The sequence below is a fragment of the Gadus chalcogrammus genome, chromosome 6, assembly GCF_026213295.1.
Source record: "Gadus chalcogrammus isolate NIFS_2021 chromosome 6, NIFS_Gcha_1.0, whole genome shotgun sequence".
In the NCBI taxonomy this organism is placed as follows: Eukaryota; Metazoa; Chordata; class Actinopteri; order Gadiformes; family Gadidae; genus Gadus; species Gadus chalcogrammus.
Window position 1 is genome coordinate 6,501,392 of NC_079417.1, and position 27,644 is coordinate 6,529,035.

General features: G+C 41.6%; 4 protein-coding genes across 6 annotated transcripts; 2 read left to right on the forward strand and 2 right to left on the reverse strand.

Moving 5' to 3' along the window:
* Positions 1-9: 9 nt before the first annotated feature.
* naa35 (N-alpha-acetyltransferase 35, NatC auxiliary subunit) lies at positions 10-8,714 on the forward strand. The gene is made up of 23 exons (XM_056591630.1): positions 10-115; positions 722-851; positions 987-1,020; positions 1,169-1,283; positions 1,437-1,511; positions 1,668-1,835; positions 2,135-2,201; positions 2,308-2,351; positions 2,452-2,502; positions 2,707-2,790; positions 2,884-2,998; positions 3,191-3,369; positions 3,813-3,872; positions 4,033-4,139; positions 4,434-4,500; positions 4,673-4,771; positions 5,617-5,795; positions 6,100-6,236; positions 6,584-6,651; positions 6,753-6,893; positions 7,269-7,391; positions 7,851-7,931; positions 8,050-8,714. Exons 2-23 carry the CDS (start codon positions 731-733, stop codon positions 8,107-8,109), a joined length of 2,175 nt encoding a protein of 724 aa, XP_056447605.1. The 5' UTR covers positions 10-115; positions 722-730; the 3' UTR covers positions 8,110-8,714.
* LOC130384273 (trypsin-1-like) lies at positions 7,767-10,750 on the reverse strand. The gene is made up of 5 exons (XM_056592388.1): positions 10,666-10,750; positions 10,373-10,538; positions 9,705-10,024; positions 9,079-9,203; positions 7,767-8,979 (listed from the first exon to the last, which is right to left on the reverse strand). The coding sequence occupies exons 1-5, from the start codon at positions 10,703-10,705 to the stop codon at positions 8,830-8,832; spliced, it is 801 nt and encodes a 266-aa protein (XP_056448363.1). The 5' UTR covers positions 10,706-10,750; the 3' UTR covers positions 7,767-8,829.
* A 1,387-nt stretch (positions 10,751-12,137) lies between these two features.
* Positions 12,138-18,359, forward strand: LOC130384275 (N-alpha-acetyltransferase 35, NatC auxiliary subunit-like). The gene is made up of 15 exons (XM_056592389.1): positions 12,138-12,159; positions 12,929-13,024; positions 13,129-13,172; positions 13,273-13,323; positions 13,528-13,611; positions 13,705-13,819; positions 14,016-14,194; positions 14,638-14,697; positions 14,858-14,964; positions 15,259-15,325; positions 15,498-15,596; positions 16,193-16,333; positions 16,709-16,831; positions 17,291-17,371; positions 17,495-18,359. The coding sequence occupies exons 1-15, from the start codon at positions 12,138-12,140 to the stop codon at positions 17,552-17,554; spliced, it is 1,329 nt and encodes a 442-aa protein (XP_056448364.1). The 3' UTR covers positions 17,555-18,359.
* Positions 18,360-18,646: 287 nt separating this feature from the next.
* Positions 18,647-27,643, reverse strand: golm1 (golgi membrane protein 1). Of its 3 annotated transcripts, none has more exons than XM_056591832.1 (11): positions 27,410-27,595; positions 25,289-25,435; positions 24,332-24,532; positions 23,588-23,648; positions 23,389-23,491; positions 22,815-22,923; positions 22,425-22,599; positions 21,977-22,198; positions 21,718-21,876; positions 21,468-21,566; positions 18,647-20,878 (listed from the first exon to the last, which is right to left on the reverse strand). In XM_056591832.1, the coding sequence occupies exons 2-10, from the start codon at positions 25,415-25,417 to the stop codon at positions 21,469-21,471; spliced, it is 1,257 nt and encodes a 418-aa protein (XP_056447807.1). In that variant the 5' UTR covers positions 25,418-25,435; positions 27,410-27,595; the 3' UTR covers positions 18,647-20,878; position 21,468. The 3 variants fall into 3 exon arrangements, with proteins under 3 accessions (XP_056447807.1, XP_056447808.1, XP_056447806.1); XM_056591833.1 differs by having other exon boundaries at positions 18,648-20,878; positions 22,425-22,602; positions 23,594-23,648; positions 27,410-27,643; XM_056591831.1 differs by having other exon boundaries at positions 18,648-20,878; positions 22,425-22,602; positions 27,410-27,594.
* Position 27,644: the final 1 nt, after the last annotated feature.

Genomic DNA, 27,644 nt, shown 5'->3' on the forward strand with positions numbered 1-27,644 from the left:
GAGCGACGCTCACAAAAACTACATTTCCCGTGTAAATACCGCACTATGACGTCAAATGAGTGCGACTTGGACTCCCAACGTCCAAGGGGCTATTCCTTTTAGCTAAAACTGCAAGGTATGTGTTCCTTTAAAAATACAAAATGACATGTAATCGTAATCATTAGACACATTTCCAAAGGACAGTGAATTGATATAATCAAATGATTTATGATATGTATTATAATCTGCTTTGTTCTGCCTGCATAACTCATTCTAGTTCACTGTAGCCTATTATGCGATGCTATTTTACTATTAAATACGCTATAGTTAACATTAATAATTGCAAAAATAAGTGTTATTCATATCTTCCTCATCACCATGCTAGTTACATTGGAACAGAAAATATCCAGTGGGCATTCAAGTAGTAATGTCCACCTTTTTAGGGCACGATTTACGATGCCAATCAACAGAACATTGTGATCCTTGCTCCATTATACCTCACGATGAATAAGTAATACATGGGCAAACATAAGACCCTAACCCTACCTGTGATGTCCAGCCATCCCCTAATGCTTTGTGGGCTTAGACAATCTCAGAACCACTATCCACTAACCTTGAGGGTGTTTAAACAACAGAATTATGTGAATCCTTTGTTGCCAACTTTAAAATGTTTATAATATAATAGATGATGTTGTTGTTCTTGTTTTTATTCTATTGTGGTCCTCCCTTTGTGTTTTGCTAGATTGTCACAATGGTGATGAAGTCGTCAGTTGATGATGATGATGCAGGCTGGGGACTGGGGATCCCAGAGAAAATGAGGAATAATGTCAACTGGGTTGATGTTACACACGAATTCAAGGGAGCTTGCAAAGGTGTGTGTGTGTGTGTGTGTGTGTGTGTGTGTGTGTGTGTGTGTGTGTGTGTGTGTGTGTGTGTGTGTGTGTGTGTGTGTGTGTGTGTGTGTGAGAGACATATGATAATTAACTCCACTCTATTTGTCTATGCAGAGTTGAATCTTGGAGAGCTTCTTCATGACAAACTGTGAGTATGACAGCTCACTACTTTTTCCACCTCGCTCAAATGTGTCTTTAACTAATTTCACATGGTACCATCTAATAATAAAAAAGGGTTCTGAAATGAATACAAATGATTATTTGGCACATTACTCCCGTGTGCTTTTATGTTGCAGGTTCGGGCTCTTTGAGGCTATGTCTGCCATAGAGATGATGGATCCTAAGATGGACGCGGGAATGATCGGGAACCAGGTCAACAGGAAGGTTCTCAACTTTGAACAGGCTGTAAAGGTGCCGTATTTTATTTTTAACTAAAAATTATTGATGTTGTTTTTTCATGATAGTGAGACGAGTCCTGTTCAAAATGATGGTTGTTTAATGTTCAATGCTACACATTGGATGAATGCTTCCCAGTGCTCCTTTTTTAAGTGTTTGTATTTGCAGGACAACGCCATCAAGGTCAGGGATCTGAGTCTTCCTGAGCTCATAGGAATCATAGACACCTGTTTCTGCTGCCTGGTATGATCGACCGGCTTAACAAAATATGGAATCTTCCATGCATCAATTGTTTTCACAGTTGCACATCTTTCATTACACATCACAGTTTGTCCAAATGTTGCATTAAACGATGGACTTGTTTTTATTTTGTTTCTGCGTTCACGCATGCGTGTCTAGATTACATGGCTGGAGGGTCACTCCTTGGCGCAGACGGTGTTTACCTGTCTCTACGTGCACAGTCCCGACCTGATCGAGGACCCGGCGCTGAAGGCCTTCGCCTTGGGCATCCTCAAGGTGTGCGACATCGCCCGGGAGAAGGTCAACAAGGCGGCCGTGTTCGAGGAGGTAGGACGGCAGGGCTCTCTCTGTGTCTTCGACAGGTTCAACATCATGCACACATGATATGCTCTGTGAGGTATATGATTGTTTTGTGCGTTTAGTAGTTGGGAACAACTGTATTGTTCCGTGGTGGTAATAACTGGAGATAAACCCTGCAGTCGTCACTGTTATCTTGCAGCTGTTGGCAGAAGGTTTTATTCTTCAGACGCACATGATTTCAAATAGGTTTGCACAAAGATGATTTCTAGGGATGTAGTCTGCTTCTTTTTTTATGCCTTTCCATTCAATTTATTGTTCCACCTCAGGAGGACTTCCAGGCCATGACGTATGGCTTCAAGATGGCCAATAATGTCACTGACCTGCGGGTCACAGGTAAGAAATAAGATTATCGTTTTTACTTTGCCACCATTTTAAACTATGTGGGAATCTGCCTTTTTTAATTTATACTGTGTAAGCAATGAGGTTTCTGTTCTTTTAGGTATGCTTAAAGACGTGGAGGAGGAGTTACAGAGAAAAGTCAAGGTGACACTGCAACTCCTCAAAAGTTCAGTTTGAGGCTATTATGTAGCTGATCCTGAGTTTAATTAAAATGTTCCCTCCATGGCTATTTTCTAACCGACAGAGCACGCGCACTAGACAAGGAGAGCAGCGAAACGCTGAGATAGAGACGGAGGTAAGATGCCTATCTTGTTCAAACATATCAAGTGTGATTATTGTTTGTCCTTCGTGACTTTTACAAATGTCAGAAAAATATGTTATTTATTAATTGCTTAATGAATGAGTATACTGCAGCTCAACGCATTATAAGTAAGAAGACTCAATAATGTGCTTGACTAAATGTGTGTTTGTTTTTTACATCTTGCTGTGTGTTCCCCAGCATCAGCAGTATTTGGCCCTTTACAACAGAATCAAGTTCATTCGTTTGCTGCTGACTGCTCTGATTGCCTTTACAAAGAAAGAGGTAATTTGCATTGCATATACATGGTGACCACATGTGTATTAAATGTATTGTTACCCATCATAAAGTGTGTTTGTGTCTGTGTCTGTCTCTTAGACCAGTTCAGTTGGGGAAGCCCAGAAGCTGATGGCTCAGGCTGCTGACCTACTATCGGCCATCAACAGCAGTATACATCACGGCATCCAGTCACAGAATGACACCACGAAAGGAGGTACCATACACATGAGCTACACACAAGATATCCATCGCAATAACACACATACATGTCAACACAGAACCTTTACATTTAGTGAGCAAATAGTAACTCAAGGTGAGCAAGGTTAATACAATATATGTATTTCTGATCATTTCATATTCTGCATATTAAATGTAACGCGTGCCCCCCCCGTATGGCCTGTTCCAGACCACCCTATCATGATGGGATTCGAACCCTTGGTCAACCAGAGATTGCTGCCCCCAACCTTTCCCCGCTATGCCAAGATCATCAAGAGGGAGGACATGGTGGTGTACTTCAGTAAGCTCATAGAGCGCATCAAGACCGTTTGTGACGTCATCACCACCATCAACCTCCATGGTATCCTGGTAAGGAAGAATGGGAAACACACGACCACACATTATGATCTGACCGAGGAATTTATTTCACAAAGTAAAACCCAGATGAGATATTTTTGGGAAGATAGAAATATTTGGAATAAATATTCTCGTTTCCATGTGATTCTGTCTTGATCTTTTCATGGTCTTTGTTCATGTTTACTAGTGGTGTTTATGTTCAATAAGGTCATGTCCGTAACCCTTACCCTGTGAACTAATGTATAAATGACGACCATAGTTAACATGAACACCATTAGTGAATGATTACCAGACCCTTAGTTAACTGTTAATTCATGTTTATTAATCCTTATTACTGTTAATTATTGAACCCTTATTGTAAGGTGTTGCCAATATATTGAACGTTGACACATTGCGGTAACATAATGGTTGACCATGTTGCTGTTAAAAGTGATTGGTGTATTTGTGGCTGCCAGGACTTCTTCTGTGAGTTCAGCGAGCAATCCCCCTGTGTTCTCTCCAGGTCCCTACTACAGGTATGAATCAAAAGCATCTGCTGTGTCTTACCTGCTGATTTATATCATGTTAGACATTTCAGAAAACATGGGAAAATTTGTAGTGATTTACTACCAGATGCATTATAAATTGGTTTTGTTGTTAAGGAAAAACAAACAAATAAATGTTTTTTGCTTTTAGACGACGTTCCTGATCGACAATAAGAAAGTGTTTGGCACCCACTTGATGCAGGACATGATCAAAGATGCCCTCAGGTGTTTCGTGAGTCCACCTGTCCTATCCTCAAAGTAAGTTGAGCTGTTTTGTTCAATATAGGTTATAACAACAGGAGAAACTGCTTCAGGCATCTTGCGTAGTTAATTTAGGCCAAATGTAAAAATACTGTTTTTTTGCCCCTTTCAACCTAAAAGAGTGTTTTACCATTCAGAGTTCATTTTCATGCATTTCCCCTGCCTACACTAGCAAAGGTTCTGCATTTTCAAATGTATCCACCAGGCGTCTTTGAAAGTAATTTTTTATTTTAGGCCAAATAGCAGAAAAAAAGTTTCTGATGATGTTTCTAATGATGCTCCTATGTCCAGGTGCTGTCTGTTCAACAACCACCAGGCCAAAGACTACATCGACTCCTTCGTCACACACTGCTCCAGGGTATGGCGACTTACAGAATATACACTGCAGACATGATGTGTTCAGTTCTATCATTGTTTGATTAGTGTTACTGAATGTCTTCATACATTTTTATTCTTTTTATAAATCACTTTTTGTAAGGTGATGTTTGCTTGACAGGGATGGGTCAAATGTGAATGTGTTGTGTCTGTAGCCCTTCTGCAGTCTGATTCAGATCCATGGACACAACCGTGCTCGGCAGAGAGACAAGCTGGGCCACATCCTGGAGGAGTTTGCCACATTGCAGGATGAGGTCATCATCTTTCATTTATCTTTCAAATTGACCATGGAGCTCTGTAAATACTCAAACGGTTTTATACTGCATCTGGCCACCAGGGGCTCTCAAAGCACATTCTACATTTTGTGCCTCACATACAAAGATATCTAGACATACACCGATAGCGGTTTCTAGGACATGTGAGACTTCAACCAGAGAAACCAAAGGATGCACATTTTCATAAATGGCGAGCAGCTTCGCCTAACTTCAAATGCAATTAGAAAGGGCAAGTTCCATCCAATCAGATGAGTCGTAGTCACTTATTAAGATAAGATGTACTTTATTAATCCAAGACAGGAAATTAGGCTGTCACAATGGAAAGTACAGGACTGTAATACAAGTAAGCTGCGTTTCCACAAAAATTACCCAGAACTTTTAGTCACAGGAACTATATTGCAAGGGACGAAAAAGTTCCTTCAGCCATAGGCTCAGATCCCAAGGGGATGGATGGAGGCAATGTGTTACCTCCAACTTCTGAAGACATTTCTGTGACCCTGCACCCCCCCCCCCCCCCCCCCACACACACATACATTATTTCTAAATTAATGATGTAATTGAATATATATGTTTAGTTGAAGCCGACTCCACTTTTGAAATAATTCCCAAATAAACACATCACTTTATAATGATTAAGGTTAGGGGTAAACCCTGGCACCTAATTTATACCCTCGTTCCTACGGGGGAAATTTAGCTACAGATTAAAAACTGGGAATTCAAAAGAGGTTCAATATATCCAATATGAATCTGGAAATATTTCTAGCGTGGTGCTCGTAGAACGGCCGAGGTCACACTGTGGTCTCTGCCTCCGTCTCCTTGTGCAGGCGGAGAAGGTGGACGCTGCGCTGCACGGCCTGCTCATGAAGCTGGAGCCCCAGAGGCAGCACCTGGCCTGTCTGGGCACCTGGATCCTCTACCACAACCTGAGGATCATGATCCAGTACCTGCTCAGTGGCTTCGAACTGGAGCTCTACAGCATGCACGAGTACTACTACATCTACTGGTAGGAACGTACCCATTTGCATGTACACACACACACACACACACACACACACACACACACACACACACACACACACACACACACACACACACACACACACACACACACACACACACACACACACACACACACACACACAGGTTGTGCATTTTAAACCCAACAATGGTAAATGGCTGCCAAGGGAAGTCACACGGCCTAATTTGTGCTGCAAGTGACACTTGCGCCGGTCCCTCCGACGTTCCCATGAGACGGTGCCGGATGTGAATGGGAATGAGCTGGTGTGTCTCGGCCGGTCCTCCTCCAGGTACCTGTCAGAGTTCCTGTACGCGTGGCTGATGTCCACGCTGAGCCGGGCGGACTCCTCCCAGATGGCGGAGGAGAGGGTCGCCGAGGAGCAGCAGAAAGGGCGCAGCAGCAAGAAGGCCAAGAAGAAGAAGAAAGGTAGACGGGAGGTCAGACCCACTGTGTGTTGTTCTATTTCATGTAGGCTACACCCTCTAGCGCGCGCGCACGGGACAAGCCCATAAGGCGAAGCCTAGACGGCGTAGCCTACAATGTTAGAACTAGAGCTATAATAACATAACTATCGTATTTGTTCAGTCATTGCTTTGACGTTGACATCGTCGCTGAATGTTATTCGTGACGACGTGCGTTCCCGTGCATACGATTCAGAAATTGGAAGGAGAGCTAAACGTTCTGAATGACACAGTGTCGACGCAAGCCTCACCCTTTCGTCATTTTCACGTGTGAAGATGATCCATGCGCTGCTCTCTGTCCTTCCTCGCCAGTGCGCCCCCTCAGCAAGGAGATAACCATGAGCCAGGCCTACCAGAACATGTGTGCTGGGATGTACAAGGTATACATCCCCCCCCTCTCTCCCACCACACACAGGCACGGGACGTGAAGAACCACATGAAGTGGACAAAATTCTCTCTCTGTGTTTCCTTTTGCGTCCAGACCATGGTGGCGTTGGATATGGACGGAAAGGTGCGCAAACCCAGCTTTGAGTTGGACAGCGAGCAGGTTCGCTACGAGCACCGCTTCGCCCCCTTCAACAGTGTGGTCACCCCTCCCCCCGTGCACTACATTCAATTCAAGGTAGTGTTATTCACCGTGTCTTGTATGCACATGAACTAGTCACTTATATGTAAACAAAAATGAGCAGGGGCAATCTGCTGGCAGCGTTAATGTATTACGTCATCTCTGTCAATGTTAGCAAATTGAATGTTTGTAAGTGTTTTTTCATTTTCATGAAATACAACTCCACATCCAAATGAGTCTAATGTTTACTTTGTTACTAATTATACATTTGTATAATTTATGTTAACCATGTCTGTGTTTTCTAATTGGCCGAGGAAAAACATCGGCATGTTTGTATATGTTCAGGGATGATTGTGGATTTCCATGATTCCGGCTCTCCTCTGAAGTAGCCCACATCCAACATGTGTCCCCCACCATGCCTCCTTTCTCCAGGAGATGTCCGACCTGAAGAAGTACAACCCTCCACCGGGATCCTCTGACCTCTACCTGGCGGCCAGCAAGCACTTCCAGCAGGCCAAACTCATCCTGGAGAATGTCGCCACGCCGGACCCAGAGGTCCGCAAGTATACTGGGATGGAGCCCCCCGTTCTGGCCCGGTCTTTAGTCACCCAGAGTAGAATCACTAAGCATCAGATCAAAGTGAATAAATTGCCGTTTACTAACCCACAAGCACCGGAGGTCTGAAGGACGTCTTTGGGTGAACGTGTACACACCACCCAAAATGGACATCGCTTGGCTGTGATCCCGGCAACTCACTAAGGGAGGCAGTAGTGCTTACCACTGAGCCACCATATCAAGGATAACCAGAGACGATACAAGATAACAATGATTGAAACGTGGGTCCTAACCCTACATGAATATTGTATACTGGCAATAATAAAGCAACAGTATAATATAGTATTTTATATTTTCATCTAGGGCCTGGGCCTGTCTGCGTGTATTCTGTAGTGTGCTTTCTGAATTGTACCCGCATACTGTTACTGCTAACTGGTTATTGATGTTTGCTGCTGACAGGTGAACCGCATCCTCAAGGTGGCCAAACCCAACATGGTGGTCATGAAGCTCTTGGCCGGGGGACACAAGAAGGAGAACAAGGTAACACATCCTGGAAAAACACATGCGTCCACTTTTGGGTCAGACATGCGGGTAGTAATGTTGTGTTGTGAGCTGACACAAGGGTCGCGACTAAACGACAATATATCTTCCTTCTTAGGTTCTCCCAGAGTTTGACTTCTCAGTCCACAAATACTTCCCCTTGGTGAAGATCATTTGATTCAGAGGAACCCTTTCAAGACTCGATACTTTGCAGAAAATCCTCAACCAAGTGCGCCTGACAGACTGTCTATGTTCAGACGATTGAAACCAGACTACACTGCATACGTCTGAAATCTTGAGTACGATCTTTGTGGCATTGTACACATCAGTATTTTTGCCAAGGTGTGTCTGTTTGTATGTGCGCATGTTTTTGTTCAAATTTTCTTTGGTGAAAGCATGCTTAGTGTGTTTCATGCAAAGGTGTGTTGTTTTGAGACCATCAATGATCCAGACTATAAGTGTATAAGGTTACGTATAGAATCAAGTCACTGTTTTTGTTTTTATTTTAGGTTGGATACACAATTTGGGTTTGGGGCAAATTAAGCTAATATTGAGCACAAAGCCTAGTCCAGCTAGGTCTACGTTCTTCAGTATTTACTTTGTCCTGTAAAACTAGGACAGAGTCCAAATTTTTTTTTATTGTGTATAAATAACTGATACTTTAGAGAAATAAACCTGCTGAAGATATGTTTGGATTTCCGATATTTGTGAAAATAAAACCTTTTTTGTTGTAATTTCAACTTCCAAAAAAACCATTGTAAATATTTTATAAAAACAGTTGAATGCCACAACTTACTTGACTTGCACTTAAAATGAACACATGGAAATTCATAAGGAGACACAATTTTATTATGTCTGTTGAGTATCTCATTGGATCTAAGAGACTTTTACAGCTCAATTACGGATTTTCTCGCATGGTTTTGGTAATCCAGTCCAGGTAGAAGCAGATATCAAGAATCTCCGATACGTTGGTACAATCGTTGCTACGTTTGTTGACGATGATACCATACAGTTTATTGTCGTACACCATCGCCGAGCCTGCATCACCCTACAAACATTGAAAGCGGAAAGGAAAGTTATTGCATGCTTGCCATAATCGAAATACATGGGATTATTTATATATATATATATATATATATGGTCTGACCTCGCATGACTGGACACCAGCGCTGTGAGCACACATAAGGGTTGTTGCATGCTTCCCTCCCTTTTTGTCTTTATCCTCACATTTGGTTATCTTAGTCTTCGCACAACGATGTTTTGGTTTGCCACCTGTATTTCAGAGAGAGTTTGGGTTCAAAACAGCCAAGTGAGCGAGAGGCGTGGCTATATATTAGGGATCAGGAACACAGGGCACAAGACCCGGGGCCCAACGTCTTCAGAGCAACAACAGGTTCTGAAAAATGTCATTCTTATAATTTATTATTATGTTATCTCAATTAAATCTGCCCAGCTGGGGGCCTAACAGACTAGGCTCTGAGCTTCCATCCAGTTCTACCTGGACCGGCCTAGCTAGAGCCCATCTTTACCACGAGTACTCTACCTATGTCCCATAGCTACCGTCTATATATACCAGGTGCCCTAGCTACAGCCCGTCTTCACCAGGAGTGCCCTAGCTACCGTCTATATTTACCAGGTGCCCTAGCTACAGGCCGTCTTTACCAGGAGGGCCTTAGCTACGGTCTAACTTTGCCAGGAGGGGTAGGGAACCACCATAGAGGAAACCAGTCATCTTGAAGGAAAAGAAAAGCATTTGGATTCCTCACTCCTCACCATTGTCTCCCCAGCCTCCGATCTGAACCGTCTGACGCAGGCTGGGGCCAGTGCATTGCTTCACGGGAGGAGTAGAGACTCCCTGAGCAGCCTCCTCGGGGGCAGCCTCCTCGTCGGCAGCCTCTTCGGGGGCAGCCTCCTCGGCGCCAGCCTCACCGGGAGGAAGCTCTATGGCGTATTTGGCCTTTACTGCTTTGTTTAGTTTAATGAGCATAATATCATTTTCCTCGCCGTAGAAATACTGCTGTTTGACATCAATTTTCTGAATATTGGATCCATAAAATAGACCATAATGTGTCTTTCCAGCTTTCAGCAGCAAAGGTTACTTTCAAGTTGCTGTAAAGAGAAGGATATTGAGACTTGTTACAAAGGGATTCAATCAGATTATGATTCATAACAGGGTAACGTATTTGTTTTAAATCAACCAAATGTGTGTGCCTACATATTTTAGCGTCCCAGATAGCTGGGGAAGCAAAGCTGTATGATTAACTTAAGATCCATATCTCTTTCTCAGTTCAAGATTGTAGAAGAAAGAATTTCATAAAAGGAGATATGGTCTCCCATCGCAACCTTTGAAGGCCATACACAATTCTGATAGATTTCAGAAAAAGATTTCAATGCAATTATATCTCCTAGCTAGAAAAAAAATAAATAAAGAGATTTCCTACCGTTTTCCGCAACGAGCGGCAGTGAGGAGCCAATTGGTGTTGAGCAGGGAAGCTCCACAGGGGGATTGGCCATCTTTCCAGCTCACCTTCACATGGTATTTCCCCTCCGTCTTACATGATGAACCGCCCACGATTCTCTTCTCAACATTACTCCCTGATGCTGCACCTGAACCAAATAATGTGCAGCGAACCAGACAGAAATTACAAAACAAAACAAACATTGCTTGGTCCTTCTCTAAAAAGTATGAATACATTTATGTTTCGGTCAATGTGGTTAGAAAACGAAAGCATACCTGCAAGCATCAGGGACAAAATAAGACAGGACAGCATCATAATGACTGCAGCCAGAGTGCACCAGTTCTGTCAACTATCTGTCAGCCTGTCAGCCAAGTATTTATATCCTTCACCTATCACCATAAAGACACCTAGATAGTTTATCTTGAAGCTTTAGTCAAACGATGGCACACATAACAAAGACAATGAAGCAGAACGAGGATGCAAATTAACTTGAATGTGTCAACTAAATGAATGTGCTTAATGTCTAATACAATCTAATTCTATCATTATAAATAGTATAATAAATTCTGCATAAACAATAATACATTAATAATGAATCAAGGACAATCAAAGACATTTATGAAAGAATGAAATGTCTTTGCATTGTTAGTTTAGATGTAGCCTGACAGTAACCCAGTCATGCATTCAATCTCCTAAAAATTCTTAGTAATTGCTGGTAAGGTTTCCTAACCTAGATAACATTAGGTAATGAGTCTTTTTCAGCATTTTCTGTTTTTAAAATTGGAGCAATCTGATCTATATATAGGGCCTATACTTGGAACATAAATGCAACATAGTAGAGGGTTTTAACTAATACTATTATTTACAATTATATTGTATTTATTTGAGAATTTATGAATTTAATGTTTATTTGTGAAAGACTCTTGCGGCATTGTATTGCTTCATTAACATGACTTTCTCTTGCAGAAGACTACCAACTGCAGAAGTGTGCCGTTGGTAGTTCCCATATCGTAATGCTTCTTTGAATATTAAACAAATGTACATATGAAAATCATTTATCGTAGGCTTATCTTATTCTCCTATGAAATTCTCCAACTTCGGCCAACGTTGAGCCTAAATTAAAACTTGAAACACCTTTCCTCATTTTCACTGGTGATTGCCGTCAATTGGAAACATTCTCATGTTGTGAAAAGTGATAGATCGTATAAACAATGGTAACAAAAATGCTTTATTTGTAATTTTGTCATTTCTCCTATAAAAAGCATAATCATTTAAAACAAATTGACAAAGTATCTATTTTTTCACAAATGATCTGAATAAATATAACATTAAACATTGGATCAAAATCATAAAATAATAATAAGAAAAGGTTCAGCCGTTGGTGCAGACAGCAACCATGATACCTTACTTTTGATGAACAATGGAGGACGTTTTGAACAGAGCATTACAGGGATCCTATTCTTTAAGAAAACATCTTCCCACAAATAGTTTGTTACGTTAAGCCCAACGCTCATATTGACCCAACGACCAACCAATAGTAACAAAACAATATTGCCTCTGCGATAACGAAAAACTGAACAAAGGCGGGATAAGCATGTTGGAAATGGCTCAAAATATACATCTTTAAGGGTACCATTTTAAAACCACTCGGACTACGCTGTCCTGTGTAAATACGAGGCAACCAGATATGTTTGAATGTTTGACATTAGTTTTGAATTGTGTTTGGTTTTGAGTGAAGGCAACTGCGATGCCTTTCATAACGGCTGTTTGTCAGTTCATAACTCATGATTTATGAAGATAGAATAGAGCTTCTGCTGTCAGCGCCGACATTAAAGTTACATTGACCCATGATCAGCACTGCTATCACAGAGTCTTTCCTCGCAGCCTGTGCTATTTCTTAAGGCAGAAAAGCTGAGATGCCGCCATTAATCACAAGGAGGAGGACCGGGTTGGTGATTTAGCGCCTCCTTGTGGAGGAAGTCCATCATCTATTATAAGACCGTCTTTCACGCGGAGTCACAGCTCCTCGTTTGGATACAGTGTTTTCTTGTTTCTCGATCACAGCACACAACTGAGCAAGATATGCAAAACAAGCCATTCGTAAGCGTTGGAAATGTGCAACCAATAATAATGTGGAAACGTCTTCAGGAGGCTACAGATTTTACGTGATCTTGAGTCCCACGCTTTTCTGATCAGGCAGCTTTGAAAGTTGGAAATACAGCTAATGTATTTAAGTCTAATGGTAACGCAATTACCGCCTGTCATTTTCCATTCAATATTCCTTTTCAGTGTATACCTCAAAACTGCAGACCTGTCCTACAGAGAGTCGTTCAGTATGGATTCTTGGATGGATTCATTGGAAGATATGACCTTGACTTGAACTATGCTTAAGCCTAGGAGGAGAGTGTGGTCCATGGGATAGTCTTTCGATTTCCTGTTCAGCCCTGAAATACACAGGAAAATACTGTTTATTAATGTCAGGAATTGTTACTTTTTGAATCCATACCGTTTCATTTTACTTGCATAACATATATTTAGCTCACTTAGTAGCATGGATAATTCATGAAAACACCTCATCTAAAAGTCTAAAACCAAATGTTAAATGTCAAAAAAAAACTGACCTGCGGGTCACAGGTAAGAAATAAGATAATCGTTTTTACTTTGCCACGATTTTAAACTATGTGGGAATCTGCCTTTTTTAATTTACTGTGTAAGTAATGAGGTTTCTGTTCTTTTAGGTATGCTTAAAGACGTGGAGGAGGAGTTACAGAGAAAAGTCAAGGTGACACTGCAACTCCTCAAAAGTTCAGTTTGAGGCTATTATGTAGCTGATCCTGAGTTGAATTAAAATGTTCCCTCCATGGCTATTTTCTAACCGACAGAGCACGCGCACTAGACAAGGAGAGCAGCGAAACGCTGAGATAGAGACGGAGGTAAGCTGCCTATCTTGTTCAAACATATCAAGTGTGATTTTTGTTTGTCCTTCGTGACTTTTACAAATGTCAGAAAAATATGTTATTTATTAATTGCTTAATGAATGAGTATCCTGCAGCTCAACGCGTTATAAGTAAGAAGACTCAATAATGTGCTTGACTAAATGTGTGTTTGTTTTTTACATCTTGCTGTGTGTTCCCCAGCATCAGCAGTATTTGGCCCTTTACAACAGAATCAAGTTCATTCGTTTGCTGCTGACTGCTCTGATTGCCTTTACAAAGAAAGAGGTAATTTGCATTGCATATACATGGTGACCACATGTGTATTTAATTTACTGTTACCCATCATAAAGTGTGTTTGTGTCTGTGTCTATCTCTTAGACCAGTTCAGTTGGGGAAGCCCAGAAGCTGATGGCTCAGGCTGCTGACCTACTATCGGCCATCAACAGCAGTATACATCACGGCATCCAGTCACAGAATGACACCACGAAAGGAGGTACCATACACATGAGCTACACACAAGATATCCATCGCAATAACACACATACATGTCAACACAGAACCTTTACATTTAGTGAGCAAATAGTAACTCAAGGTGAGCAAGGTTAATACAATATATGTACTGTATTTCTGATCATTTCATATTCTGCATATTAAATGTAACGCGTGCCCCCCCGTATGGCCTGTTCCAGACCACCCTATCATGATGGGATTCGAACCCTTGGTCAACCAGAGATTGCTGCCCCCAACCTTTCCCCGCTATGCCAAGATCATCAAGAGGGAGGACATGGTGGTGTACTTCAGTAAGCTCATAGAGCGCATCAAGACCGTTTGTGACGTCATCACCACCATCAACCTCCATGGTATCCTGGTAAGGAAGAATGGGAAACACACGACCACACATTATGATCTGACCGAGGAATTTATTTCACAAAGTAAAACCCAGATGAGATATTTTTGAGAAGATAGAAATATTTGGAATAAATATTCTCTTTTCCATATGAGTCTGTCTTGATCTTTTCATGGTCTTTGTTCATGTTTACTAGTGGTGTTTATGTTCAATAAGGTCATGTCCGTAACCCTTACCCTGTGAACTAATGTATAAATGACGACCATAGTTAACATGAACACCATTAGTGAATGATTACCAGACCCTTAGTTAACTGTTAATTCATGTTCATTAATCCTTATTACTGTTAATTATTGAACAATTATTGTAAGGTGTTGCCAATATATTGAACGTTGACACATTGCGGTAACATAATGGTTGACCATGTTGCTGTTAAAAGTGATTGGTGTATTTGTGGCTGCCAGGACTTCTTCTGTGAGTTCAGCGAGCAATCCCCCTGTGTTCTCTCCAGGTCCCTACTACAGGTATGAATCAAAACCGTCTGCTGTGTCTTACCTGCTGATTTATATCATGTTAGACATTTCAGAAAACATGGGAAAATTCGTAGTGATTTACTACCAGATGCATTCTAAATTGGTTTTGTTGTTAAGGAAAAACAAACAAATAAATGTTTTTTGCTTTTAGACGACGTTCCTGATCGACAATAAGAAAGTGTTTGGAACCCACTTGATGCAGGACATGATCAAAGATGCCCTCAGGTGTTTCGTGAGTCCACCGGTCCTATCCTCAAAGTAAGTTGAGCTGTTTTGTTCAATATAGGTTATAACAACAGGAGAAACTGCTTCAGGCATCTTGCGTAGTTAATTTAGGCCAAATGAAAAAATACTGTTTTTTTGCCCCGTTCAACCTAAAAGAGTATTTTACCATTCAGAGTTCATTTTCATGCATTTCCCCTGCCTACTCTAGCAAAGATTCTGCATTTTCAAATGTATCCACCAGGCGTTGTTGAAAGTAATTTTTTAGTTTAGGCCAAATAGCAGAAAAAATGTTTCTGATGATGTTTCTAATGATGCTCCTATGTCCAGGTGCTGTCTTTTCAACAACCACCAGGCCAAAGACTATATTGACTCCTTCGTCACACACTGCTCCAGGGTATGGCGACTTACAGAATATACACTGCGGACATGATGTGTTCAGTTCTATCATTGTTTGATTAGTGTTACTGAATGTCTTCATACATTTTTATTCTTTTTATAAATCACTTTTTGCAAGGTGGTGTTTGCTAGACAGGGATGGGTCAAATGTGAATGTGTTGTGTCTGTAGCCCTTCTGCAGTCTGATTCAGATCCATGGATACAACCGTGCTCGGCAGAGAGACAAGCTGGGCCACATCCTGGAGGAGTTTGCCACATTGCAGGATGAGGTCATCATCTTTCATTTACCTTTCAAATTGACCATGAAGCTCTGTAAATACTCAAACGGTTTTATACTGCAAGGTAGACGGGAGGACAGACCCACTGTGTGTTGTTCTATTTCATGTAGGCTACACCCTCTAGCGCGCTCGCACGGGACAAGCCCATAAGGCGAAGCCTAGACGGCGTAGCCTACAATCATAGAACTAGAGCTATAATAACATAACTATCGTATTTGTTCTTGTGTCAGTCATTGCTTTGACGTTGACATCGTCGCTGAATGTTATTCGTGACGACGTGCGTTCCCGTGCATACGATTCAGAAATTGGAAGGAGAGCTAAACGTTCTGAATGACACCGTGTCGACGCAAGCCTCACCCTTTCGTCATTTTCACGTGTGAAGATGATCCATGCGCTGCTCTCTGTCCTTCCTCGCCAGTGCGCCCCCTTAGCAAGGAGATAACCATGAGCCAGGCCTACCAGAACATGTGTGCTGGGATGTAAAAGGTATACATCCCCCCCCTCTCTCCCACCACACACAGGCACGGGACATGAAGAACCACATGAAGTGGACAAAATTCTCTCTCTGTGTTTCCTTTTGCGTCCAGACCATGGTGGCGTTGGATATGGACGGAAAGGTGCGCAAACCCAGCTTTGAGTTGGACAGCGAGCAGGTTCGCTACGAGCACCGCTTCGCCCCCTTCAACAGCGTGGTCACCCCTCCCCCCGTGCACTACATTCAATTCAAGGTAGTGTTATTCACCGTGTCTTGTATGCACATGAACTAGTCACTTATATGTAAACAAAAATGAGCAGGGGCAATCTGCTGGCAGCGTTAATGTATTACGTCATCTCTGTCAATGTTAGCAAATTGAATGTTTGAAAGTGTTTTTTCATTTTCATGAAATACAACTCCACATCCAAATGAGTCTAGTGTTTACTTTGTTACTAATTATACATTTGTATAATTTATGTTAACCATGTCTGTGTTTTCTAATTGGCCGAGGAAAAACATCGACATGTTTGTATATGTTCAGGGATGATTGTGGATTTCCATGATTCCGGCTCTCCTCTGAAGTAGCCCATATCCAACATGTGTCCCCCACCATGCCTCCTTTCTCCAGGAGATGTCCGACCTGAAGAAGTACAACCCTCCACCGGGATCCTCTGACCTCTACCTGGCGGCCAGCAAGCACTTCCAGCAGGCCAAACTCATCCTGGAGAATGTCGCCACGCCGGACCCAGAGGTCCGCAAGTATACTGGGATGGAGCCCCCCGTTCTGGCCCGGTCTTTAGTCACCCAGAGTAGAATCACTAAGCATCAGATCAAAGTGAATAAATTGCCGTTTACTAACCCACAAGCACCGGAGGTCTGAAGGACGTCTTTGGGTGAACGTGTACACACCACCCAAAATGGACATCGCTTGGCTGTGATCCCGGCAACTCACTAAGGGAGGCAGTAGTGCTTACCACTGAGCCACCATATCAAGGATAACCAGAGACGATACAAGATAACAATGATTGAAACGTGGGTCCTAACCCTACATGAATATTGTATACTGGCAATAATAAAGCAACAGTATAATATAGTATTTTATATTTTCATCTAGGGTCTGGGCCTGTCTGCGTGTATTCTGTAGTGTGCTTTCTGAATTGTACCCGCATACTGTTACTGCTAACTGGTTATTGATGTTTGCTGCTGACAGGTGAACCGCATCCTCAAGGTGGCCAAACCCAACATGGTGGTCATGAAGCTCTTGGCCGGGGGACACAAGAAGGAGAACAAGGTAACACATCCTGGAAAAACACATGTGTCCACTTTTGGGTCAGACATGTGGGTAGTAATGTTATGTTGTGTTGTGAGCTGACACAAGGGTCGCGACTAAACGACAATATATCTTCCTTCTTAGGTTCTCCCAGAGTTTGACTTCTCAGTCCACAAATACTTCCCCTTGGTGAAGATCATTTGATTCAGAGGAACCCTTTCAAGACTCGATACTTTGCAGAAAATCCTCAACCAAGTGCGCCTGACAGACTGTCTATGTTCAGACGATTGAAACCAGACTACACTGCATACGTCTGAAATCTTGAGTACGATCTTTGTGGCATTGTACACATCAGTATTTTTGCCAAGGTGTGTCTGTTTGTATGTGCGCATGTTTTTGTTCAAATTTTCTTTGGTGAAAGCATGCTTAGTGTGTTTCATGCAAAGGTGTGTTGTTTTGAGACCATCAATGATCCAGACTAAAGTATAAGGTTACGTATAGAATCAAGTCACTGTTTTTGTTTTTATTTTAGGTTGGATACACAATTGGGGTTTGGGGCAAATTAAGCTAATATTGAGCACAAAGCCTAGTCCAGCTAGGTCTACGTTCTTCAGTATTTACTTCGTCCTTTAAAACTAGGACAGAGTCCAAGAATTTTTTTATTGTGTATAAATAACTGATGTGATACTTTAGAGAAATAAACCTGCTGAAGATATGTTTGGATTTCCGATATTTGTGAAAATAAAACCTTTTTTGTTGTAATTTCAACTTCCCAAAAACCCATTGTAAATATTTTATAAACAGTTGAATGCCACAACTTACTTGACTTACACTTAAAATGAACACATGGAAATTCATAAGGAGACACAATTTTATTATGTCTGTTGAGTATCTCATTGGATCTAAGAGACTTTTACAGCTCAATTAAGGATTTTCTCGCATGGTTTTGGTAATCCAGTCCAGGTAGAAGCAGATATCAAGAATCTCCGATACGTTGGTACAATCGTTCCTACGTTTGTTGACGATGATACCATACAGTTTATTGTCGTACACCATCGCCGAGCCTGCATCACCCTACAAACGTTGAAAGCGGAAAGGAAAGTTATTGCATGCTTGCCATAATCGAAATACATGGGATTATTTATATATATATATATGGTCTGACCTCGCATGACTGGACACCAGCTCTGTGAGCACACATAAGGGTTGTTGCATGCTTCCCTCGCTTTTTGTCTTTATCCTCACATTTGGTTATCTCAGTCTTCGCACAACGATGTTTTGGTTTGCCACCTGTATTTGAGAGAGAGTTTGTGTTCAAAACGGCCAAGTGAGCCTTATCTAAAACTGTGGTTCCCAACTGGTGTGCCCCAGAGGCGTGGCTATATATTAGGGATCAGGAACACAGGGCACAAGACCCGGGGGCCAACGTCTTCAGAGCAACAACAGGTTCTGAAAAATGTCATTCTTATTATTTATTATTATGTTATCTCAATTAAATCTGCCCAGCTGGGGGCCTAACAGACTAGGCTCTGAGCTTCCATCCAGTTCTACTAATGTTCTACTAATTAATGAGTCTTTTTCAGCATTTTCTGTTTTTAGAATTGGAGCAATACGATCTATAGGGCCTATACTTGGAACATAAATACAACATAGAGGGTTTTAACTAATGCTATTATTTACAATTATATTGTATTTATTTGAGAATTTAATGTTTATTTTTGAAAGACTCTGGCGGCATTGTATTGCTTCATTAACATGACTTTCTCTTGCAGAAGACTACCAACTGCAGAAGTGTGCCGTTGGTAGTGCCCATATCGTAATGCTTCTTTGAATATTTAAAAAAGTAGAAATGTACATATGAAAATCATTTATCGTAGGCTTATCTTATTCTCCTATGTAATTCTCCAACTTCGGCCAACGTTGAGCCTAAATTAAAACTTGAAACACCTTTCCTCATTTTCACTGGTGATTGCCGTCAATTGGAAACATTCTCATGTTGTGAAAAGTGATAGATCGTATAAACAATGGTAACAAAAATGCTTTATTTGTAATTTTGTCATTTCTCCTATGAAAAGCATAATCATTTAAAACAAATTGACAACGTATCTATTTTTTCACAAATGATCTGAATAAATATAGCCTAACATTAAACATTGGATCAAAATCATAAAATAATAATAAGAAAAGGTTCAGCCGTGGGTGCAGACAGCAACCATGATACCTTACTTTTGATGAACAATGGAGGACGTTTTGAACAGAGCATTACAGGGATCCTATTCTTTAAGAAAACATCTTCCCACAAATAGTTTGTTACGTTAAGCCCAACGCTCATATTGACCCAACGACCAACCAATAGTAACAAAACAATATTGCCTCTGCGATAACGAAAAACTGAACAAAGGCGGGATAAGCATGTTAGAAATGGCTCAAAATATACATCTTAAAGGGTACCATTTTAAAACCACTCGGACTACGCTGTCCTGTGTAAATACGAGGCAACCAGATATGTTTGAATGTTTGACATTAGTTTTGAATTGTGTTTGGTTTTGAGTGAAGGCAACTGCGATGCCTTTCATAACGGCTGTTTGTCAGTTCATAACTAATGATTTATTCTACATGTTCTCTCCAAGATTTTCACATTGTTGCTGATTGTTTTGGTTCCAAAACATCTCCTTCATTAAAAACAATCATGGCTAGTCAAAAGCCTACTTTGCAGATCCCACGGGTCTCGGGTTCACAGGCGAATAAGCAAACCTGAGGGTTAAAAGACCGGAATCCTCATCCCTTCTTCTAATCCCAGAATAAAACAAAAAGCATTGGGGGACAGAATAGAGCTTCTGCTGTCAGCGCCGACATTAAAGTTACATTGACCCATGATCAGCACTGCTATCACAGAGTCTTTCCTCCCAGCCTGTGCTATTTCTTAAGGCAGAAAAACTGAGATGCCGCCATTAATCACAAGGAGGAGGACCGGGTTGGTGATTTAGCGCCTCCTTGTGGAGGAAGTCCATCATCTATTATAAGAACGTCTTTCACGCGGAGTCACAGCTCCTCGTTTGGATACAGTGTTTTCTTGTTTCTCGATCACAGCACACAACTGAGCAAGATATGCAAAACAAGCCATTCGTAAGCGTCGGAAATGTGCAACCAATAATAATGTGGAAACGTCTTCAGGAGGCTACAGATTTTACGTGATCTTGAGTCCCACGCTTTTCTGATCAGGCAGCTTTGAAAGTTGGAAATACAGCTAATAGAAGATTATGTGTGCTTTTTCGTTTTAGCGGCATATTTAGACTTCGCCAACAGTGATCAGATACAGTCTAATGGTAACGCAATTACTGCCTTTCATTTTCCATTCAATATTCCTTTTCAGTGTATACCTCAAAACTGCAGACCTGTCCTACAGAAAGTCGTTCAGTATGGATTCTTGGATGGATTCATTGGAAGATATGACCTTGACTTGAACTATGCTTAAGCCTAGGAGGAGAGTGTGGTCCATGGGATAGTCTTTCGATTTCCTGTTCAGCCCTGAAATACACAGGAAAATACTGTTTATCAATGTCAGGAATTGTTACTTTTTGAATCCATACCGTTTCATTTTACTTGCATAACATATATTTAGCTCACTTAGTAGCATGGATAATTCATGAAAACACCTCATCTAAAAGTCTAAAACCAAATGTTAAATGTCAAAAAATGTCAGCTCCCAACATGATGCATCAAATTGACAATGAAATTGTGGGAGGGAGAAGCAAGCAAAAGGACAGGAGGCTGGAGTTTCAAAATTTAGAAAACATTTTAATGTCACTTTTCCCTAGCTCCACTAGTGGTGGAGGGTTTAAGGGATAAGCATAGACACCAAACACTTAACTTTATTTGATATTTCTTGGGCCTTTTGAGTTTTTAATTTCAGCGGTGAACCAGGGACCAGGCATGTTCAAAATTCTGATAGGGAGGCTTGTATAATGGTGCATCACAGTGTGTGTGTGTGTGTGTGTGTGTGTGTGTGTGTGTGTGTGTGTGTGTGTGTGTGTGTGTGTGTGTGTGTGTGTGTGTGTGTGTGTGTGTGTGTGTGTGTGTGTGTGTGTGTGTGTGTGTGTGTGTGTGTGTGTGTTACCTCAGTCCTGAGCCAGCTCAGCCTGTTTGTCAGCCTCAAACTCCCCTTCGTTGTCTTCGTCTCCATTGTAGTCAGCCACTTCCTCCTCCATCTCCTTGTCTGCGGGGCAAGATTGGTTATTACGGCCCAATAGTGCATGGGGGAAGTACCCCTTTTCTAATTGCATAATTCAAGTACTTCATACTACTACTGTACTATGGGTTAGGACAGCTGAGGTGTAGAGAGGAGGTGGCCATGGCTGTACTCTCACCTGTATTCTCCATCCTCTGATTCTGGGCTTTCTCCAAGTCAACCCCGCCCGGCATTTGTTCATCTGCGTCGTATTCCCCCGGCTCCGTGACCTTCTGACCGACGGCCGCCTCCACCTTGTCCTGTTCAATCAGCATGTCGTCCAGGCCGGGGTCGGCTTCTGGAGACAGCAACAGCTTAATGATTACCTCTTAGAAACGTCCGGTGTTCACCTTGCATTGAAGTGGGGCTTGAAATTGAACAACTGTTTAGATCCTTGCCTTCAATTTCCTCGTCCTTAATATCCATCACCTCCACTGCAGCACCCTCTGTCAGATTACTTCTCTGTGGTTTCAGAGAGGCTGGTCCCTCGTGCTGAGGCGTCGCGGCGCCCTCTAGTGGCGGTAAGGTGTTCAGGCGTGCTGCAGCCACACGGACCACCGACTCAGACTCTGGTAGGGGGAGACCCTGGTCTGGGGTCTCTGCTCCGGGGGCCTCCAGGCCTGGGAAACCATTAAGGGCCATGTGAGAATGAGACCTCTAGTTACTGTGCTCATTGTTCCACGGCCAATTATTATTCAGCAGTATTTAGTTATTTAGCGGTCACTTTTATTCAGAGGGACTAACAGCACATTAAGAGGCCGGGCATGAAGGAGCAGGGCGGGGTGAGGCATTGAATAAAGCTGAGAATGAACAGTTGTTGTTTTTCCGTCCTTGTCTATTTTTCACCTTTGTTTACGATGATCTCATTGGTCAGTAGTTCAGAGGCCTCTTTTGCATTGGCTTGGGCAGGGCTGTGGTTCACCACGGGCAGCGTCTTGGTGTCGTCGAGCCCCAGCTTCCCCTCCTCCGCTTGTTTACGTGCCTTCTCTTCCTCTCCTGTCGGAGCCACGCCCGTGTCGGCCTGCTGGGGAACCAACGTTACCAGGCATTAAGCACCAGGGAATATTCGTTACCATTTTCATGAATGGATGAGAAAGTGTCTTCTTCAACATGTACTCGATTGGAACTGGGTTATTTTGAAAGAATAAGCCTTTTTCTGCCATGAAGGCTGCCATGCTAAGCCGTATTTGAGAACCCGGCTGTTTGGAGACTATCGGAAGGGAAGAATTGGCTCACCTTTGACACTGCGGGAGCTTGCTTGAGCATGTCCAGCTTCTTCTGAGCCTCTGCCACCCTCTCATCACAGACCTCCTTCTGGGACAGCATCTGTGTGCTACACTGGGTCCTACACACACACACACACAGACAGACTAAATTATGAATGAATGCATACACATGATGGCTCATTCAAATAGAGAAGAGAGGTACAACACTTATAACACATTTAGATGAAGTTAGATACTTATTTGTATGTAGTCATACTTAAATATTCACATCTGATATGCTATGGTGTGTATTTTATATATACATATATATATATACATATATATATATATATACATATATATATATACATACATATATATATATATACATACATACATATATATATATACATACATATATATATATATACATACACACATATATATATATATATATATATATATATATACACACATATATATATATATATATATATATATATATATATATATATATATATATATATATATATATATATATATATATATATATACACACGTTAAAGGCTTTGGAATTAGTATGTTTGGTGAAGAGTGTTTCTTACATTTCATAAGTGAACTTCTTGTTAAGTGTGTCCAGGCTTCCTTGGCAACCCTGCAGTTGCTTCTGAAGCATCCCAAAGTCTCCATTCAGCTGGCTAATCTGACCTAAACACACAAACAAGAAAGAGACATTCATATGAAAAATATGTTTTTTTTTATATTGGGAGATTCTTTTTTTGTCTTTTTCCACCTAATACATACTTTTACCTTTGAGTTGTTGTATTGTTTTAGTACTGGAGGAAATGTTCAATTGCATTGTGCCCTGAAAGCAAATAAAAGTATTTTAAAAACAAGTTATTGTTTTTGTTCTAAATGTGTTGTTGACTGGAAAGTGATGGCTTCTGGTGTTTTTGTGTGCGTTATCGGCGCTGGTTATGTCTCTTGTGAATTTGTGGATAATGCAATTTAACACGAGTTTATGCTTCTCTACATGCATGTAAACAAACATGCAACAAATCACTTTTTCTCATGTTTGAATAAAATAACAATGCTTTGCATAAATATAAATAAAAATATAGTCCGATTTTTTACAATGATTAATTAATTCATTTACAGACAGATGAGTGTACTTTTTGTCTGAAAGTACAACTTTCAATGCATGCATAATCAAATGTGTGCAGGCATGCGTTTATTTGTATATTTTTTATCACAATGTTCCTGTGATAAATTGTGCTGTTATAAGTAAAAGGGAATCCCCATAAATATTGAATATTTCCAACCAGAGGGTTCCACTTAATCCCACAGCGCCCAAAGGGAGACTGTTGCCAACTGCCACGGCTTTACCCCAATGACTATCCCTGTGTGTGTGTGTGTGTGTGTGTGTGTGTGTGTGTGTGTGTGTGTGTGTGTGTGTGTGTGTGTGTGTGTGTGTGTGTGTGTGTGTGTGTGTGTGTGTGTGTGTGTGTGTGTGTGTGTGTGTGTGTGTGTGTGTGTGTGTGTGTGCACCTTGTCTTTGCCGCAGGTGCTCTGAGCCTCCTCCAGCTGCCTCTTGTATAGCTCCTCTATGCTGCTGGCCTGCTCCATCTGCCTCTGGATCTGCTCCTTCTGCCCCAGGATCTGCTCCTGGAACTCAATCTTCTTCAGCTCTGCCACCCCCCGCTCATTCGTCCCCTGCCTCACCTGGCCTTCCAGCTCGTACAGCTTGGTCTGACGGGACAAATATGTTTTAGTAGAAGGCAGAGGGTTGCCTGAGGACCGGACCTCAGCAGAAGAGGCCAGCAGCCTGTTGCACCAGTCTAACATTATTCTGATACCAAGTCCACGCCTAAAGTTCACTGTAAATCCTACGTTTTAACCAGTTTGAAACTAAAGTTGTATCTCTCAAGTTGCACTGTTCATACTTAAGATACACCTTAACTAAGCTAAATGTAAACGTGAATTTTGTCGCTTTTAGTGACGTCGCCCTCGAGTCAGCCCAATAGGATGTTAGTCTTGTTCGGCAAGATGGGCGGGATACAGAATTGTAGAACCTTTTATTTTTTCAATAAAAGCCCCTGGCAATTGTCCAGGGTGGGGGGGGTTATCTGTGTTGGGTCAATGTACAACCCAACCATGTGCAAATTTAAGATTAGGATTGTAAATACTAAACAAATATAAAGAAGCTCTAAAGCGTATTACCTTTTACACAGAGAATTATTTTACATAAATTTAATTTCCATCATATTGAAATATTTTGAAAACGTTTTTGAAAAAAAGAGTTTACAGTATAATCCATTATGTTCATCACATGTTGACTGTGTTTGCATAATCCAACCCCTGATAAGCATTTTAAAGAATAAGGAAGGGAAGAAGTCAATGGCCTTGGTTGTTCCAACTTTTACGCTTATCACAAACGCAATACGACTTGATTTGACTCATTTCATTGTGGCCGTATGGCACCAGGCACAGGTGGCTTGGACTTACCTGAAGCTCCAGGTTGCGGGAGCTGGACACCCAGTAGTTGAAGCCCAGTACTAGGATACAGGCGATCAAGGCACCAATCATTAGCGGAGGGGACCTTCCACCACGACGACCATTACCTAAACCACCCATGGCTGCCTAAGAAAAAAACTGGGAACATCACGCTCTGCGTCAATTCACCAGCCGTTTCATTCAACATTTGTCTTTATTCTCTCTCCTCGTGAATTTGGTTGACATCATAAACTTGAATAAATTAATAAAATAGGGCAATGAAAAAGGAATACCCTGCAATTAGATGACACTGAAACACAAAAGAAAGTATAATTAAATAGTCTCTTCTAGAGCGTACCAACTTACACAAATGTTAACATGTTTTATTATTACCTTTTTCATCTAGAGAATTTGCCTACAGGACATTCTTGGACATCAATTATTGGTTTCACTACAGTTACTTTGCTTGTTAGAACAGTGATTAGAGCTTCAAAAGGACCCTCATGCTAGCGATTCACTCTAGTCTTGTCTTGCTGAATTAAATATTTGGGCTATATTGCCAGAGCTTAACTCCTTTTATTTCTAAAACTAATTATAAAAAGGTGGTTTCTGGACTGGTGCAATCTTTGTAAATAGGCCATCAAGATAAAACACTGTCCGTTTTCAAACCCTGTTATAATGATATTGAGTGAAACCACACCTATATCGTTATAATTGATTGTTTTGAATACTGATAATGTAATGCTTAGGATACCAAGTAGATCCACCTGAACAGGGAAGACATTGTCCCATGGGTCTGAAAGCCACACACATCGGTTGCATGGCAACCAGAAGGTTGCTGGTTTAATCCTCGGCTTTAATCCATGACAAAGTGTGGAGGGGTCCCCGAGCAAGACACCCGAATTGGCCGGATGCACGGCATCAATTCCATTACTTGTAATCAGTCTCATTGTTATTAATTTCGTGAATGGATGAGGATATTAAAACATTGATCCCACGCCTGCCTTTAGGCATCTCTTCTCATGTGTGGTCTTTCGAGCTAACCATGCTTGTTCTGATGATGAACGATTGAACGTGACTTAGAAGCACAATATCTGGGTAGAAGCTGAACAGTCATAGTTAACAAGTGAACCATTATTTGTATTGTAACAGCTATGCTTTTTTTTTTTTTCAATGATTCAATTCTATTTTTAGAAGTGTGAGTCCCGAAAGACTACCCTATTCCACGTTTAACTACGTGAACAATTACATTTTAAATGCATTTTATTTACTGTACATGCAATCTATTTATAATCGCCCCTAAATTAACCCAAGCCCCCTAAAGGGCAAGAAAATACTCAAAGAAACTCATGAATGGTGAGTGTCTTCATTGGCATATGTAGTAGTACAACAAGCAACATTTTACACAACTAAGAATACGAGTTGTCCATGGTGATGGGGTGCTGGCCAGTGAGTAAGCTGATAGACTTGGCTAGATTTGTAGACGAAGCCTCAAAATTGCGTCATAAATACGTGTTTTCTGAAGTAACATAATTAACATTACCCCAGTTATCTTGGATAAATACGATTATTTTGCGGCTCTAATGCGATACTCTTAACAGTCCCCGACAGGCAACACGTAAAATAGCCAAAACCAGCTGCTCCGTCGAGCTGCCTGTCGCCTTGCGTGGTAACGTAACGTTAACGTCAGAGCCCGCAGTCGGTATAACGGTATGAATGTAATTATGAATGGGTGAATGTGATGCACTGATTGTAAAGCGCTTCGAGGAGCTACAGGTTAGAAAGACGCGATATAAACGCAGTCCATTTGAACAGACAACTTATCACACAGTAAACCAAACCGAAGGTGCTTAATGACATGACATGCAGCGCATATGAATTGAGAAGTCGCATTTCCGCATGCAACACACCTAAACATTTAGTTACAAAAATGCAACGTAGCTCATGTTAACGTGTATAAACAGTACAGTTATCGCACGATAGAAAAATGCTCGTGTATCCATCACCATTTTCATTTTGGTCCTTGAGCCAAGACACCTACAACTATGCTAACGAGCTAAGCGCTTCTCCCAGAGACGCCAGTAGCTTTGAAACAAGAGCGATAACTAGCATGCGAGCATCAACATCACTTACCTGTGACTTCCACGGCAGCCACTCACTGAACGACGACTTTAACCCACTTAATGTTATAAAATAAGATCTACTCTCATCTATATCCGTCAATATACAGGGCAACGGTACTCCTATCTTGCGCCCATGCTCAACTCTCGATGTTAAGCTAGTCCTGTTGTGTGTGTGAGACTGGGACAGTGCGGGAAGGTTGGACGCTTCCCGATCCGCCTGCCTGGCCGGTCTGTAGTACGCATGC